Source organism: Megalobrama amblycephala, linkage group LG15, assembly GCF_018812025.1.
Source record: "Megalobrama amblycephala isolate DHTTF-2021 linkage group LG15, ASM1881202v1, whole genome shotgun sequence".
Lineage (NCBI taxonomy): Eukaryota > Metazoa > Chordata > Actinopteri > Cypriniformes > Xenocyprididae > Megalobrama > Megalobrama amblycephala.
The window spans coordinates 7,086,171-7,103,927 of NC_063058.1; the positions used below are offsets into that span (position 1 = coordinate 7,086,171).

At 38.5% G+C, this 17,757-nt stretch overlaps 1 protein-coding gene across 1 annotated transcript; it reads right to left on the bottom strand.

Annotated features, from left to right (window-relative positions):
- Positions 1–578: 578 nt before the first annotated feature.
- Positions 579–3,437, bottom strand: LOC125247118 (intelectin-like). The gene is made up of 7 exons (XM_048158321.1): positions 3,268–3,437; positions 2,726–2,872; positions 2,396–2,643; positions 2,159–2,317; positions 1,920–2,040; positions 1,390–1,493; positions 579–1,171 (listed from the first exon to the last, which is right to left on the bottom strand). The coding sequence occupies exons 1-7, from the start codon at positions 3,326–3,328 to the stop codon at positions 1,019–1,021; spliced, it is 993 nt and encodes a 330-aa protein (XP_048014278.1). The 5' UTR covers positions 3,329–3,437; the 3' UTR covers positions 579–1,018.
- Positions 3,438–17,757: the final 14,320 nt, after the last annotated feature.

Consider the following 17,757-nt stretch of genomic DNA (forward strand, 5'->3'; position numbering starts at 1 on the left):
ATCGTCTCGTTTTCGTCCGTGAAAAAATGTCGTTGACGAAAATTATTCGTCAATGAAATTAACACTGGTATGGGCTTAAGCTCTCAAATTTGAGCTCTCAAAGTGCCCCAGATTGATGCATTTAACCTTAAAATGTACAAATTTTTTTAAAGTTTTAAAAATGAACAGTGCCAAATAATGTACATTTTTTGAACAAGAATACTACTACATAAGCTCCTTTTATGTCAGTAAAACTGTTAACAGAAAATTAAATGTCATTGGTCAAATATAGATTTGGGCTGAGCCCCGAATGTTTACAATGTCTGGCTCCGCCCCTGGATGCAGCTACAGTAAGTGAAACTTTGGTAGGAGTGAAAAACTATTGATCGTCTTCAGCTAATTCATGCCTACAAGATGGCGCTGATTCCTCATGAATGTATCTCGTAGGTTTTCCAATTTGGCTTTAACCTCGTCTGCTGCACAACATACAACAGTAGGCTTATATTAAGATAAAGTTTGGTACTTATTTAAAAGATGTTCTACAGTATGTAACTTTATTTTTTATAAATATTTATGAGAGATGTGAACTCGAAGACGAATTAGTAATAACAGACTTTATTAGCAGAACAGAATGTAACCAAATGTGTTATGGAATATGATCATGGAATATTTTCAGTGAAACTTATAAACTATGAAACCTAAAGTAGATTTTGAATCCATTGTTTGAACAGCATTGACAACCCATTGGTTTTATTTGAACATTATACATTTGTTTCCATTTGTGAACAGTTGAAAAAAAAAACCCATGAACACTGAGAAGTTAAAAGTAGGTTATATGCATTAAAAGAAGCCTCACAATAAATGGCTAATCTGACAGGTTTTTTTTTTTTTTTTCATCAGTTACAAACACCATACACATTCTTAGATAATAGAAAAAGAGAAAATATATAAGAAATATAAGAAATATATTTGAGCAAATTATTGTGTATTCAGATATTAATCAATGTCATATATCTCTGACAGAAGTAAAGGAAGCAGGTCAGCGATAAAAAAGAAGTACAGCTGCTTCAGTTATCTCTTTGGAAGCACTCCATCCTGTATTAGTACCATAGCCATCCCAGTCGAAACTCGGAAAGTCCCCGCACTGTCTAGGGACCGCCTCAGGAAAGTGTCCACCTCCACCAATACAGAACTGCAAAAATATGAGTACATTAATAACAACAAAACATACATATTTCCTCATATATCATTGCAGTTGATTTACTTCTGTTGTAATTGTATTACTGTAAATAAATTTCCTCTTCATTTATACACTAAAGCATGAAATATTGCCTGTGGTGATCAGCAGCACTTCACCAATGCTGTTCATGAACATTGTTGTAAATAATCCATAATATTTGTTTAGCTCACATGTTCAATGTCACAACCGGTTGGTTTAGTGCCCGAACAAAGTGCCATGGCTGCCTTTTCATTATTGAAGACTCTGAATGTGATGAATCCAGGCTCAAATATTGCTGAAAAAAGCACAGAATATATAATTGATGATGGTCTGTCATGGTCCATGCACACAGAATGGCATTCATTAATTAAAGTGATTCCATCTCAACATTGATGATGCTTTGTAAATAATAGGCCTACACAACCTGATCTCATAGCAATTTGTACTTACTATACGAGGTGGCTAATTTGTATGAATTCGTATGACCTTAAACTTCCCCTAAACCTACCGGTCACTGGGGTTTAGACAAATTGTATGAATTTGTACGAGTGACGTTGTACGAATTTGTACGAATTACCCACCTTGTAAAATACGTACAAATTGGTCGTGAGATAGTGCTGGCCTACACCATCACTGAATAATACACAGATTTAATATCAGTCAATGTAGCTACTTTCTTTAAAATATTTGAAAAATATTGGCCCAAGAGGAATTGTTGTACCTCTTGAATTAGGTCCATACAGTTTTTTGGTAGAATCCACATTTCCAGTATCATACACTATTGGAATAGCAGGTCCATTATCAATTTTGCAAGTTCCGATTCCAAAGCTCACAGGGAATTTCTGGGAAAATAACATAAAAAGTTTTTTTTTTTTTTTTTTTTTTTTACAGAATTGTAGTCTTTTGCCTTTAACTTATATTTTATTTAAAGCTTAAAGCTGCTGTCAAAGTTTGTCTGACCTTGAATAAATTGAAAAGATTTCCTCCGTATTGAGTTAAGAAGCGATTTTCAGTGTGGTATCTCAGGATGGAGGCAGTGCTCCAGTTTTCCATCACAATATTATTAGGAACATGCCACACAGACACATCCTGTGCCGCAATTCCAAAGTATCCAGGATTCTATGACAGAGAGGAAACAGACTGTTCATTCATTTTGTAGATTAACATGTTTTAATTGTGAATGTAATAAAAAATTACCTTGTAATCATCACTTGTAGCGGCCTCTGCAGTTCCAAATGTGACTCTGTTTGCCCATGTTCCTTCTCCATCAGGCCGGTTTGCGTTGCTGCCCTGATCACTAGACCAGCGATCACCAACAGTACACTTTCCATACATGTTGTTTTCATGAACGCTGGCCACCAGCGTCCAGCCGCCGCCCGCAGTGGTCATATCACAAAACGTCTGGTAAAGGACCCCTCTTGGTGAGGTCAGATAGTACAGGCCATCTGCATTAACAGAAGCATTGCTGAGTCACCTTAAATTGAGTTGTTGCTTAAGATAACAAAAATAAATTCAAAAATACCATACCCTCATAAACTTGATATTTGTCAAGAATTTCTTTGCAGCTTCGAGCAACATATTTAATTCTGTCCTGAAGTTTTTCAAGCTCCTGGTTGCTGTTGGTATCAGTACTTTTAATACATGATGCTTCTGTTTCTACAAACATAGCTCCCACTGTAGAAAGATCAAAAAAAGAGTAAACACTGGTTACACCATGGCATTAGGTAAGTTTTTCATTTTTTTACTCCCACCAGATGGCACTAATCTACCTTCAAAAATTTTGATTTTAAATGCCTTGTCTGTATTTTAACATGGAATACTGCTTTAATCGAAAAATAATTTAAAAATATATTAGAAAAATAGCTAATAAAATTGTATAAATATTGCATAGTATCATAAAATACCCTCAAAATGTTAAATAATAATCAAAAAATATTATTGAACAAAAATATATTACATTGGTTTTCCTGAAAAAAAGAAGAAGTTTCATTTCAAGTGTGACACCTAAATGGAGAGGACAATAGAGTTAAGATAAATTAGTATCAATCAAATCAGATAATTACACTTACTGCATTTAGCATCACAGCAGCATAAACTCAGTGTGAGACTGAGAAGGATCCCAAAAAACATTTTTGTAAGAAAGGATGATTTTCTGTCCAGTGTGTCTTGGGAATATCCCGGATGAGCCACCAGATCTGTTAGCTTGTCTTTTAAGGTAAACAGGTGCCTCAACTCCTGTGATGTGTGGCAGCAGCAGCGTGAGATATCATATTTATACACACAAGATCAAGCAACCTCCAGGATCTCCTGGACATCCAATAATAGTACAGATATCAAACCATACCATATATGGCATATTGAGAAATATAATAACAAGTAAGAGATGTGTGTGTCTATAAAACAAGGGCAGTCTTACACAAGAATAGTCAAAAGTGGTGCCTAAGAAATAAGAACATATTAACAGTCTGGATACTAAAGGAGAACAGTTCTTCATGATTAAAAACACTCTGAAAACTTGCAAACCTGAAATGGTGATGTGTTTGGTTCAATGTTTTGTGTGAAGAATGTTTACTAAAATGCAAACATTCTGATTAAACTGACATTTTTTCTATTATCGGAACAAGAAAGCATATTAACTTACCATTTCCATGTAAAGTAGTAAAGTAGTAGTAAAGTAGTAAAGTAACAGGTTTTGTGTTCATGGTGTCTAAAGTGGCTTAAGGAAATAATGCTTATTTACATCCTTTTCTTATCAATTGATGGTTTTTAAGAAAGTACCAAAGTAAACAGACATTACAGAACTTTAACTGTTAATAAGAACAACAAGAACAAAGACTTCCTTGTGCACTTTACAGGCAAGACCTCCAGGTCTGTCAACTTTGTAGTGAGCTGGTCTAGCTGTGTCTTTAGTTCGATAACCGATCGCCTGTCCTCTCGTGCAGCCGTCTGAACAGATTCCACACGGTCTTGAGTCCGTTTAGTAGATTTGGCTACCTTCTCAAGTTCACTGCTGATCTCCTTCACAGTTTCATTAGTCTTTTGGATTTCCGTTCGCAAGTCACATAGTGCTGGGACCAGAATGGAGTCCACAGCTTCCCTGACAGTGGAGGCTACGGCCACATCTAGACCACGTTGTTGTTCTTGGAGGGCTAGCTTTATGCCATTAGCAATAGCTGCATCGAGTTCTTCCTTGGAGATGGCAGAATCCTTGAATTTTTTTCTTTAAGGGCGATTATTCATTTTCCCTTTTCCTTGCTTCTTTGTTTGGGGAAGGATTCATGATGAGATAGATGTCTGTCACAGATCCCTTGTCTCCAGGACTCCAATTCCCATAATCCTCCTATTCTCCACACCTGCACTCACTTCCCTCGTCTTCTCCCCATCATCACCGATCATCATCACCTGGACTTCCTCGTTAGCACTCCCTTTATATTGGACTCACTCCCTTCACTCCCTGTCCGTTCTTAATGTAATGCTATATTGTGTGTGTATGCTTCGGCTCTGTAGTTCTTCATTAAAATACCCTTCGTTGTGGATATCCGTTTACGTTTCATCTCTATTGCAACACCGACACGTTACAATGTCGAAGTATTTGAAGTATGTTAAAGGATTATTGAAAAAATAAGACTATGCAAGCAGAGCCGATGGGTCACGTGATCCCTCTGATTGTACTTTATTTTATGTGTATCATCTATTATTTCTTTTAATTATTTTTCTTATTTCATTTTTAATGCATTTTGTATAAATCTTTTATGCATCCTCTATTTATTTTCATTTCTAATGCATTTTAAATCTTGCTGTCTGGTTGAAAGAGCTGGGAGAATTAGGAAGTAAGCATTTGTTATCCCTGGATGAAGCTAGTCCAGGAAGATTTGTCTGTAAGGGTATTGTTTAACCCCTTTACGTTCAAGGATCGACGACGGCTTCATGTGTGACATCGTTTACATTGATCGCTTGTTTACAATACATTTTATCAAGTAAAATGATCAAGTTGAGCGAAATTTATCAAGTTGTGTGAAAGATACAAGAATGCTTATTCAACCTGTACAAGCATTATACAATCAAGATGACTTTATAGTAGTTTTTTGTTATTCTGTATGACCGTGAACAAAGACCACAAAAGGGAGGGGGCGTCCTTACCTTTTTGTGTTGTGGAATTGTAATGTTTGGCAGTATAATGGTGACATCGTTTTTTCCATGGGAAGAGTCCAGTACACGATTTCCATAGTAAATATTTGTCCAAAAGCATGCAAACTGGTATAAAAATCGATATAACTTATATTGTTTACATCCTGTAAGCACTATTCATGGGTGCGCTGTCATGTTTATTCGGCGAACTGTCCACATCTAGTGCTTTATTCAATGAAATAAAACTTATCACTGTATTTAGTAGTGTGTCTGTAAATGAATGAGAACAGCCCAGAAGATGTCCGATGAAAACTGGACACATATACATATGTATAAAAAAAAAGTGGACAGGAGCTTTCAGTGACGTGTGATTACACACAGGCAAACATAAGTGGGAAAAAAAGTAAAAAGACAGCAACGGCAAACTATTGTGTTGTCATGTAATGTTAGCCTATGCAATAAGGATTACGCCAATGTGTTGATTTGCATAATATCTAGCGTAGCGTCAGTTCTGGCAGGTCACGTCAGTCAAGCTTGCATCAGCTGACTCCCAGGTGACTTGCGTCTACCTATAGGAATACGACGCCTATTACGGCATCTATATATAAGCTCCTCCGTATTATCAGCAGCTATTGCATTTCTCAGGAGCAAATTAAATGGCGAATTCGACAGGCAAACAGCATCATCTCACTAGGAATTGTGCAATCGGGAATTTAGCGAGAGGGATTTGTGGATTTCACCTCTCATTCACTGCATTGATCATAAGCCGACTGATTGGAAATGACTGAGTTAAGGTTAGCATTGCTTCTCGCATCGCTGCAATTAGACATGGACTGGCAGTTCAAATGATCTGCACTCCCCGCATGAAGAACGTTTCAAGACAAGAACAAACATCCATGTTACAGCCGGCTATTTCACTCTCCTTCATCTCTGAATGTTTCCACGAAGCTAAGCTAAGTTCCTTTTAATGCTCATTGTTTTAAAGCTAACTCATGATGTTGTTAAAGCTATTACTCTTGCTTAGGCTTCTAGTCCTTCTCAGTAAAAATGTTTTTGCAAAGCTTTTGCGATCGTATTTGGCAATGTGCGTTACTATCTGTTGTCATTGGCAACCGGCTTGATCGCCGCACACGCTGGTCGGGGCGCTTTCATAGCAACATACACGCTGGTCGGATCGCCGTGTTTAGCGCTATACGTCGCAGATTCAAGCAGCTTTGCAGTAGAGACAGAAAAACAAAGATTCATGGTGCAAACGGCTTTTCTGTTGTGATGCAGCACATAGTAAACATCGTTTTTCTTAAAGCTATAGTGCCACTGGAAACGCTCGTTCTTAAAGGTTAGAACAAGCTAGGCTATCTAAAAAATTGCTTGTTACCAAAGCTCTAGTGTCATTGCTGCATACTATAAGCACTACTGTGGTAAGTTTATTCAGGTACATGTTATCTTAAGCTGTTGTCTTAGACTTATGCTCTTTATGATATCCAATCATATCGCAACATTCTGCGATAAGTGAACAAACGTCTGTGGCTTGAAAACTTATCAGAGTACTGTAACATGCTTTTCTTTAAATACACAGAGGTTTCTTATTCAACCCTAACAATGTCTAACTGATGGTCCTGTAAGGAGTGTGATATCATGGGAGTCGCCATCTTGTCTTTCGTAGCCAAAGGAATCGGCCCGACTGGAGCAGAAATCGTGCTCATGATGAGGAAGCACTGCATTTCATTTCTTAGCTGCACGCTGCATCTAACTCAGAGCTATTGCTGCGGGTGTATGCTTCCCCAACCTGACTACCACTAGTTTAATACTAGTCTGTGATTTACAACATGCTTTTGTAACAGATTGCTGCCACTAGGGGTGTAAGCTTCCCCCAATAGGAGAGAGAAGAGAGAAAAAAAAAAAAAATTTAGGCAATGGGTGTATGCTTCCCCGACTAGATTGCTGCTAACGGTGTAAGCATATATGATATATAAAAATCGCTAACTAAATGCGCTACAACATGCTTGTTGTATCAGATTTGCTGCCGCTACGGGTGTAAGCTTCGCCCATTTATTTAAAAAAAAAAAATAAATTCAGGTCATTCAGGTAACTGCATTTTGAGGAAAAATGGCATTCAGATTTTCACACTCAGTTTGTGTTGGGGGATATCAGCATATGGTTTGTTTTGGGGGTTTATTGCTGCTCTCCCTGCTCTTATCCATGCTAGGCTGCATGGATGCGCAGGGAGTTCTTGCCCAGAACAGAACCATACCGCCAATACAAACTCTATGCATTATCTATCATATTTGACGATAGTGGTCCTGACAGAACTCGCGTGTAATACATTGTTGTTTAGTGTGCGTAACAATTTGGTTCCAGGAAAAATAGTGCACGCCCACTGGCGTGACGCAAATATAAGGGACACACCTGCTGGCCACTAGCACTCGCACTGCTAGCATTCGCCAGCCATGGATCAGCGTCGTGCACAGAAGTTGTTTTCTCCTGTTTCTGCATTGGAAGAAATTATGCGAAGCAGTGATGAAGAAAATGTGGATTATTCGGAGGAGAGTGCTGTATCTAGCGTCTTGATTGCAGTCTTGGTCATTAGCTGCTGGTGTAAATGTTCAATAAGGGTAACAATAGAGTGGGTATGATGGTAAATTGCTTTGTGTAAATGATCCTTTGCATTTGAATATAAAAATTGTAAACTGATGTAAATCTGCCATCAGGGCAACAACAGGGTGGGTATGGCTATATGTTGCTGTATGTAAATGATCCTTGGATTGCATTTTTCTAAACTTTTAAGAGGAAAAAATATACCAGATATAGTATATAAATTGTGCTTTGTCATATTGGAATGATAAAATGTATGGAAATGATCAAATAGACTTCTTATACTTCACAGTAAAAGGTGGTTACCAAGTGTCCCTTTGGCATCTCCAAGTGGCCTTTTTGGAAAGGTGCCTAGACATGCACTGAAATAAATGGTTGTAAAAAATTCATTTTTGCTTGTATCACCTTCAAATTTTAAACATATATTGATTAGACATATGGCTTTAGTTTGCTTATGTTTCCAGGCTCCTATGTATCTGCCTTTTGCATTTTTCATTTTCATAAACAATTATTATGGAACAAAAAATATCCATTGTGTTTGAGCTTTTTTGTCTCTCTATTAGTAATTGCTAGAGTAATTGCTGAGTCTTTCATAGTAAACTGTCAAGTGTCAGCTTTCAAATGATACCTTGGTTTTGTGTGTAGTCTGGAGGACTTGTTAGCAGCAACCATTTTATTTTGGGTATGTCATTTTTCACTACCTGGCCAAAAGTGGGGTGACTGGTAAGGGGTTAAACGCACAGCTACTTGACAAATATAAATATTTTTACAGTTATCCCTCCAGCACAAGGAAGACCCATTTAGATCTGTGTCACGTCATCTGTTTTAACAATGTTTTTAATACCTTTCTGGACCTAAGAAGGTGCAATATCATTGCTGCCTATGTGTGGATCAGATACCCTTGGATTTCATCAAAAAAAAAAAAAAAAAAATTAAATTAAATTAAAAAATTCTTAATTTGTGTTTCAAAGACAAACGAAGGTCTTATGGGTTTGGGACAACATGAGTGTGAGTATTTGATGACACAAAGTTCATTTTTGGGTGAACTAACCCTTTGAGAGGCTGCCTGTGAGATGGGGCGTCGAGAAAGCAAACTTTGCCAGCTTCCTTTATCTCAACCAGTTTCAGCCAGAGATGACATTGTTGGACCACCAAGGTGGACATCGCCTGGCAAAAGGCCTGCATGGTGAGCCTGATGGACTTGTAGGAGGGCCATATCATGCAGGGTGGAGGCAGCCTGTCCATCAGCACCGTAAAGGCACGAGGTGCACACTATGCGATTTTGGCCATGATTTGAGAATTTGAGATTTGAGAATCCTAAAAGAGTCCTATAATCCTAGGCTAAAATCTGTAGTCTTTGATCGCTAGTTTGACATGTTCACAGCCAGCTGATTTATGACTGTTGCGATCAAATTTTACCTCCAACGAAATTCTGGCAGTGTCAGAAGTTTTGGCACACAGTCCTGCAGTGACTTCTCCTACAACATTTTTCAAGACAAGCTGTGATCAAAATTGCCAGTGGCGGCACTTTGCGAGCAGTAATGCACTGCAATTGCACACTCTACCTGAGGAATCTACACATAACCACCATCGAGAGTAGTGAGAGCGGAGGAAGCAAGTAAGCAGCTTCAGGCAGTAAAAGGACAGGAGGATGTTGTGCAACACACCCCACACCGAGAAACCAATCGTCCAGTCACGAGCATTCAGGACAGGATGGATGGTTCCACTCAAGCCCAACTCTCGCAGTGGCCTGGGAAAGTATGGTCATCAACTCTGGGTTGGACTCAACCTGCACCACTCTTAGTCTTAATCCCCAGAAGACTCAAGGCCACCCTCCGATGCAGCAATCAACATCTGGTCCTCCGCAGGAGCTACAAAAGGGACACTGGGTCCCTCGTGAAAGGACCCGCAGACTCATTGGGGAGCATCACAACCCGCAATGTATGTGAGGAGTGGGAGGCCCGTGGGGACTGGCCCAGTGGGAGAACTCCAGCTATAACCGTCATATCATCCTGTGTATTAATTGAAGTGGTCCTCTGCTGTACAGAGGGAGCACACCAGTGAATAGCGAAAAGGGACTCCACCTTTTTCAAGGTATTGGAGTCTCGATCTTAGCATCACAATTGTCATGTTTCCGCAGTAAGAACGAGTCACCAACAAACGCTGTGATTTTGGCTGTCAGACAGGGAAAATGCTACTCACACTGACACCATCAGATGAGAACAAACACTTGAATTGAATTAAGCTGTCTATGTTGTCTACTGTAGAGCTGCTCTACAACTGAATCACATCTTGCATCACTGACATTGTTATTGAAACTGAACCAACACTGACCTGACTAATACTGAATAATGGCATTGCTGCCTTTTGTAGAACTTCTTATAGCTGAACTGACCTTGCTTCAAAATTTGATGATCTTCACAGTGTTATTAACACTCTGATGTCTGAGGTATCGCCGGCGATACCACGACGTTTTTTTCTTACCAGTGTGAAAGAGACTCAAAATACTGTCAATGTTGCACATATAATTAAGAGTTATACACCATTTTAATCTGTTGAATATCTTCTTTTATTTGTGTACACTCAGAGTAAAAACAAAATGTTGTGCTTTTTGTAAAATAAAGAAAACTAACCTGAAGCGTGATCTGTCATCTCCCTCTGAACGAAGTCCAATCTGATAGTTCTCAGAAAATTAACTGTAACTTAGTGAATACTAATGACACAAAAATGAGACTTATGTCTGAAAAAACATTGAAATGTCAGGTTTTAAATTGTGTAAGTCAAATCGAAAACAAATATTCTCTGTTTATATAATCTGTTTGAAAAGAGAGCCATGTCAGAAGTCCGTAATTCAGCTCATTATCCGCTAATGCGGCCACGCCCATGGAGCCAGACGCAAATTCAGTCAATACATGCATACATCGTCTCAATCGTGTATTTAATGTCTTGAAAAGTGTTTTGAATAGCCATAGTTAGCGATCTCTGGCAATATAATATTGAATAAATATTACTCCTCAGTATAGAAAATTGACAAACATATGAGAATCCATCAATATTTCTCCAAATGTGCATGCTTTTAAGCTAAACTCGAAATGCCACAGATGTAACATAATTGCTCAGACACTTTGCATCACAGAAATACATTATATTTTAAAGAATATAATAGAATACCATTATTTTAAATTGTAATAATATTTCTCAGTATTGCTGTTTTTTTTCTGTATGTTTAATATACACCATATGATGAGCTTGAGATATGATCACAGAGGGTTTTTTCACAGCCTACTTGACTGAAAGTGCTCATTATTATGCAAGTCATTTCAGGTCATTAATATATGATTCTTTTGTCTTCTCAGGTGAGAATCACCCATTACCCATTATTCATGATGATGATAAACAGAGATGATCCCACAGTAGCTGCACGAATCTCAAGCTGTCTGGCGGACATCTCGGATCTAAGACTGAGCTTCTCGTCTTCCCTGCCAATCCGACTCTAAATCACGATTTCAGCATCCAGCTAGGCACATCCTCAATTACCCCATCAAATTCGGCCAGAAATCTTGGAGTAATCCTTGATGACCAACTGACCTTCAAAGACCACATTGCAAAGACAGCTCGGTCATGCAGATTTGCACTTTACAACATCAGGAAAATCAGGCCCTTTCTAACAGAACATGCAACACAACTTCTGGTCCAGGCTCTGGTCATTTCTAGGCTTGATTACTGCAATGCTCTTCTGGCTGGACTGCCATCATGCACAATCAAGCCTCTACAAATGATTCAGAACGCAGCAGCACGTCTCGTCTTCAACGAGCCCAAAAGAGCCCACGTCACGCCTCTCTTCATCTCTCTTCACTGGCTACCACTTGCTGCTCGCATCAAATTCAAGGCGTTGACGCTTGCTTACAGATCCACCACAGGCTCAGTACCCTCCTACTTCCACTCACTCTTACGAGTCTACACTCCTACCAGAAACCTGCGCTCATTAAAGGAGCGAAGGCTTGTGGTACCATCACAGAGAGGCACGAAATCACTTTCCAGAACATTCTCATTCACTGTCCCTTGCTGGTGGAATGATCTTCCTGCCTTCATCCGGAATGCGGAATCCCTGGCAATATTCAAAAGACAGCTGAAAACCCATCTCTTTCGTGAGCACTTAACCTCATCTTAAAAAAAAAAAAAAAAAAAAAAAAAAATTCTTATACTTATCCTTTCACTTCCTCTCTATTGTAGCTTAGGATAATCTGAGCACTGCCTATAACTTGTATTATGAGCACTTCTTGTCTATTTGCCTCGTCATGACGACTCGCTTGTTGTATTCCTCACTTGTAAGTCGCTTTGGATAAAAGCGTCTGCCAAATGAATAAATGTAAATGTAAATGATTCACGCCTTCACGCATACTGTGTTTCTTGACAAAAAGTGTCTTACAAAATTTAAATCTCTCTATTGTTTTACATTAACGAGTAGGCAGCATAATTTTTACATCATTCTGAAAATTGAAACAAAATTCATCATTTTACATCATTTCAGTGACTTAAGTTTTTTGCTTTTTCAATAACCACGCATAAACGTTATTCCTTCAAAAATACAAACATGTACATACATGTTTCTCGCATATTATTGTAGCCTAGTTTGTGCTGAATACAGTGTAATGACACTTTTTCCATTAATATGTTTATGAACAACTGAAAAAAGCACAAATGTCAGGGCATGTCAAAACTTCTCCAGGGCCCCGAATATCCTCAGACCCCAGAGGGTTAACTGAACCAACACTGAACTGACTTGAGCTAAATAATGACACTACTGTCTTTTAGCTTTACAGCAGTATCTGAACTGTCTCCATAGTTGAGTTGCCATAATTGATTCTGCTATTTTTCCTGTTCATCTCTGTGAAGGTGCTTTGAAACAGTCTGTAGTGTAAAAACCCCTATACAAATAAAAGTGACTTGACTTGACATTCAGTTATTGGAATGTAATCAGGTATGAGATTATTTCAGATAAACAAAGACATGCACTTTCTTTTACTGCTGTTCTCTTCTGGAAATATTATAGATTTTCTTTTATTTGAGTTTATTTTTTCATTTCAATTTAACGAGACAGCACTCTCACTCATCTGTATGTTGATTAATAATTAGTTTTTATGGTGGGAAAAATATCTGCCATGCTCTGTAAAGTGTTTCATTGATAACTTTTCATGCATACAAATCATATTTACTTATAAATTCATATCTATTTATAAATCCTGTTTCAACAGAGGAAGACTTGATGAAGTATTGGTGCAGAATGCATTCACTCATATTGTGGTTGATTAAATTGATTCAGTGACAGTTATATTAAAATAAAAGAAGTGGGAAAAGATTAATTTAATTATTACATTTGCACATTTCACAGATGCTTTTGTATGAAGTGAATTCAAGTTAGACATTTCATCAGTTTATTAATTTCTTGTTCCTTGTAAACAGAACTTGCTTGTGCAGAAACTTCTCATCATGTGTTCAAATATTTAATGTGTGCTCTTGTGATCAGGATGTAAACAATGATCTTCTGCAGTTGGGTAAATTTTAATTTTATTTAGTTTTGTTTGCATTTTTTGCAGGTATGGCATGGATGTTTTGTTCTCAGAATTACAGAATTTGAGATCTAGAGTTTTTGAACTTTCTAGATGCAATCATTTTATTTAATAAAATAATGATTTTAATTCATAATTTGCACTTTTACTTAAAATAAATAACGCTGATCTGCACTTGTTTTTATTATTATTATTATTATTTTTTTTTTGTTTATCAATTTCTATCTTTTGAGTGAAATAGTCTAGTACTGAAAATAAACAACATTGCAGGCAAGTACAATTGATAAAATTATTGTCAAAACAGGACACTTAAAACACTCCAAATACTTTTAATGCTTGTTCAGTTTATTTATTTGAAACATTTGACTTCATTGCACTCAACTCACTTAATTGTAAATTAACGTTAATGTATCATGCTTTTGAGTTGGGATAATATGAATCATTTTTATTGACAGCTGAAACTGGACACTGGATTTCCCAGCATGCTCTGTATGGGATTGGATTGAAAAGCTAAACTCAAAAAATCCTCCATTACATTCATGCTTGTCAGTATATTATGATCTTACAATTCAAATTAACTGACAATCTCTATACAAAACACTTTGTTAGTGTGAATTTCCTACAATATGTACAACAGGATTTGAGTTGAATACCATTTACTGATCAATGTAATAACTGTTATGCTAACATTTCAATTTTAAAATAATAATATCATTTTTTATGTTTCTATATCACAACACGTTTCCTGGCATACAAAGAAAGAATTATTAAAATATTGTTGGGTAGTTTGAACCCAGTATGAACAGGATGTGTGCTCAATGTAAACATTACTTTTTCATTTGTGCAGTTTTATGTACTTTTTGGTTGTGTTTACTTTTAATAAGGAAGAACATTAGCTTTCAGTAAACATGACATTGGCACGATGTACACAATATACACTATCAAAAATTAAAGACCGTTTTAACAACGACAGATATAAATGATTTTGAAAAAGCCGTTTCAAGCATCATAATTGTTGTTTTAATAATAACAACTATTTTTATTGCCTTTACGTGTATTGGTTCTGTAAAATTTTCTGTCACTGCTTATAGGTTTGGGATTATTATTATTATTTTTTTTTTTTTTAATTAATTAATTTATTGCCAGAACCATGCTTCACTGTATTCTACAAAGTGTCCTCCTTTTTTGCTGTTATGATTATTATTATTATTCATTTACTTATTTTTTTTTTTTTTTTATTAATCAGATAAAATCTAAATCTAAAATGATACATTAACAATTATTTCTTAAATTAAAAAATCTTTATTAGGTTAATACATTTTAAATTGAATCCATTACAGAGGTAAATACAACTGGACACTGGATTTCCCAGCATGCTCCGTATGGGATTGGATTGAAAAGCTAAACTCAAAAAATCCTCCATTACATTAATGCTTGTCAGTATATTATGATCTTACAATTCAAATTAACTGACAATCTCTATACAAAACACTTTGTTAGTGTGAATTTCCTACAACATGTACAACAGGATTTGAGTTGAATACCATTTACTGATCAATGTAATAACTGTTATGCTAACATTTCAATTTTAAAATAATAATATCATTATTTATGTTTCTATATCACAACACCTTTCCTGGCATACAAGGAAAAATTATTAAAATATTGTTGGGTAGTTTGAAACCAGTATGAACAGGATGTGTGCTCAATGTAAACATTACTGAAAATTAAAGTAATGTTAATAAAAATTATTTCTTAAATTAAAAATCTTTATTAGATTAATACATTTTAAATTTAATCCATTAAAATGGATTACCTCTGTAATTTCTTATTAAAAGTAAACACAACCAAAAAGTACATAAAACTGCACAAATGAAAAAGTAATGTAATTCAACTGCAGAAGATCATCGTTTACATCCTGATCACAAGAGCACATATTAAATATTTGAACACATGATGAGAAGTTTCTGCACAAGCAAGTTCTGTTTACAAGGAACAAGAAATTAATAAACTGATGAAATGTCTAACTTGAATTCACTTCATACAAAAGCATCTGTGAAATGTGAAAATGTAATAATTAAATTATTTTTTTCCACTTCTTTTATTTTACAGTTTTTCTCCATTGGTTTGGCTCATTTCTTGAAACAGAAATTACATTCTCAAAACTCTAAGATCATTTGCCAAAATAGTCTTACAGTTCAGCACAACACTATAGCTCACTTGAAAAAGCTCATATCTCTCCCAAAACTGTTCACTCATGCTTCAAAAAAACGTACTCGGTTACGTACGTAACCTCGGTTCCCTGAGATACGGGAACGAGTACTGCGTATGGGGAAAAGCTAATTTTTCCTCCTTGCTGATGCCTTTTTCAATAGCACAGTGTAACTGCACGTCTATTGGTTCAAAGGAATGCAACTCTTTGAGCCAATGATGGCGCGGCGTAGTCGTGCAAGCCTACATAGTGAAACAGCGCGCCAACGAGCCCACCAAAACGGGCGTGGCTTATGGCTATATAAGCCGGCATTTCGCCATGGGATTCAGTTTAACTCGACTGAAGCGATGACACTGAGCCGCAGTGTCGTGGCACGGCATTAAACGCAGTACTCGTTCCCGTATCTCAGGGAACCAAAGTTACGTACATAACCAAGGAACGACACGAACATATCCGAGCATGTAAGGTCGGGATGTCCAAGTTGTAAAACCTGACAAACGTGGACAGCGAGGACCAGCCGGCTGCCTCACAGATGTCTTTGAGAGAAACTCCACTAGACCCAGCCCAGGACGAGGCCATGCCTCTAGTGGAATGAGCTCTTACTCCTATGGGGCAATCCAGGCCCATAGAGGAGTAGCATAGAGCAATCGCGTCGACTATCTAATGCGAGAGGCGCTGCTTCGAGACCGGAGACCCCTTGGTGCGGTCACTAAAGCAGACGAAGAGCTGGTCAGATTGCCTGAATGGCTTGGACCGCTCAACATAGATTCTCAATGCCCTGACGGGGCAGAGTGATTCCGTCTCTCGCTTGTCCGAAGGAGGAGGTAGTGCCGAGAGGGAAATGACTTGTGCTCTGAACGGAGTCGAGAGCACCTTAGGGACATAGCCATGTCTGGGTTTCAGAACAACTTTAGAGTCGTTGGGCCCGAACTCCATGCATGCAGGGCTCACTGAGAGGGCCTGCAGGTCCCCAACATGCTTGACCGATGCTAATGCTAGTATCAGCGTGGTTTTGAGTGTTAAAGGCCGGAGATCGGCTGGAGATCGGTGGGAACTGTAAGAGGTCTAGGGGGATGAAGCCGCCTAGCACCTCTCAAGAAACGCACAATGAGGCCGTTTCTGCCCACTGTCTGGCCAGCGATGGGGGCGTGAAATGCTCCGATGGCTGCAACATAGACCTTGAGCGTGGATGGGGTGAGACCCTTGTCCAGTCGCTCTTGGAGGAAAGACAGTATCTGGGATACGTCACTCTCCACAGGGTCAACGCTGTGTGCTGAGCACCAGTCAACAAAGACTGACCACTTCTGAGCGTAGAGACGCCTGGTAGACGGAGCTCTAGCTTGAGAGATGGTGTGTAGAATGTTCCCGGGGAGGCTTATCGGCTCCCATCAAAGGACCAAAGGTGCAGAGCCCATAATGACAGCTGGGGGAGCCAGATCATCCTGTTCGCCTGAGAGAGGAGGTCCCGTCTCAGGGGAATTGGCCACGGGGCTCTCGAGGAGAGTCTGAACAGCTCTGGAGACCAGATTTGGGTCCTCCAGAGCGGGGCCACCAGGAGGACTCTGTGTTTGTCTTCCCTGGTGCGTCTGATGACAGAAGGAATCATTGCGATCGGGGGAAAAGCATAAAGGAGAAGCCTGAGCCAGGTGTGGGCCAGCACATCTCTTTCCTTCGAGAAAAAGGTTGGGCAATGAGAGTTGTCTTCTGAGGCGAAGAGGTCGACCTCTGCCTTCCCGAAGATTTCCCATATCTTTTGCACCGTCTGGGGATGGAGCATCCACTCGTCTGAGGGGACGTTGCTCCGGGACAGCATGTCTGCTCCCAGGTTCAATTTCCCAGGTATGTGTGTCGCCCTGAGCGACTGCAGTCTGGGTGTTGCCCATTCGAGGAAGCGCTGCGTCAGGGCACAAAGGCGGCTGGACGACAGGCCCCCCTGATGATTTATATATGACACAACCGTCATGCTGTCCGATTGGACCAGGACATGGTGTCCTTTCAGGAACTTCTGGAACAACCTGTGTTGGAGGCGTCCGTCGAGAGCACCTTCCTTCTTGATA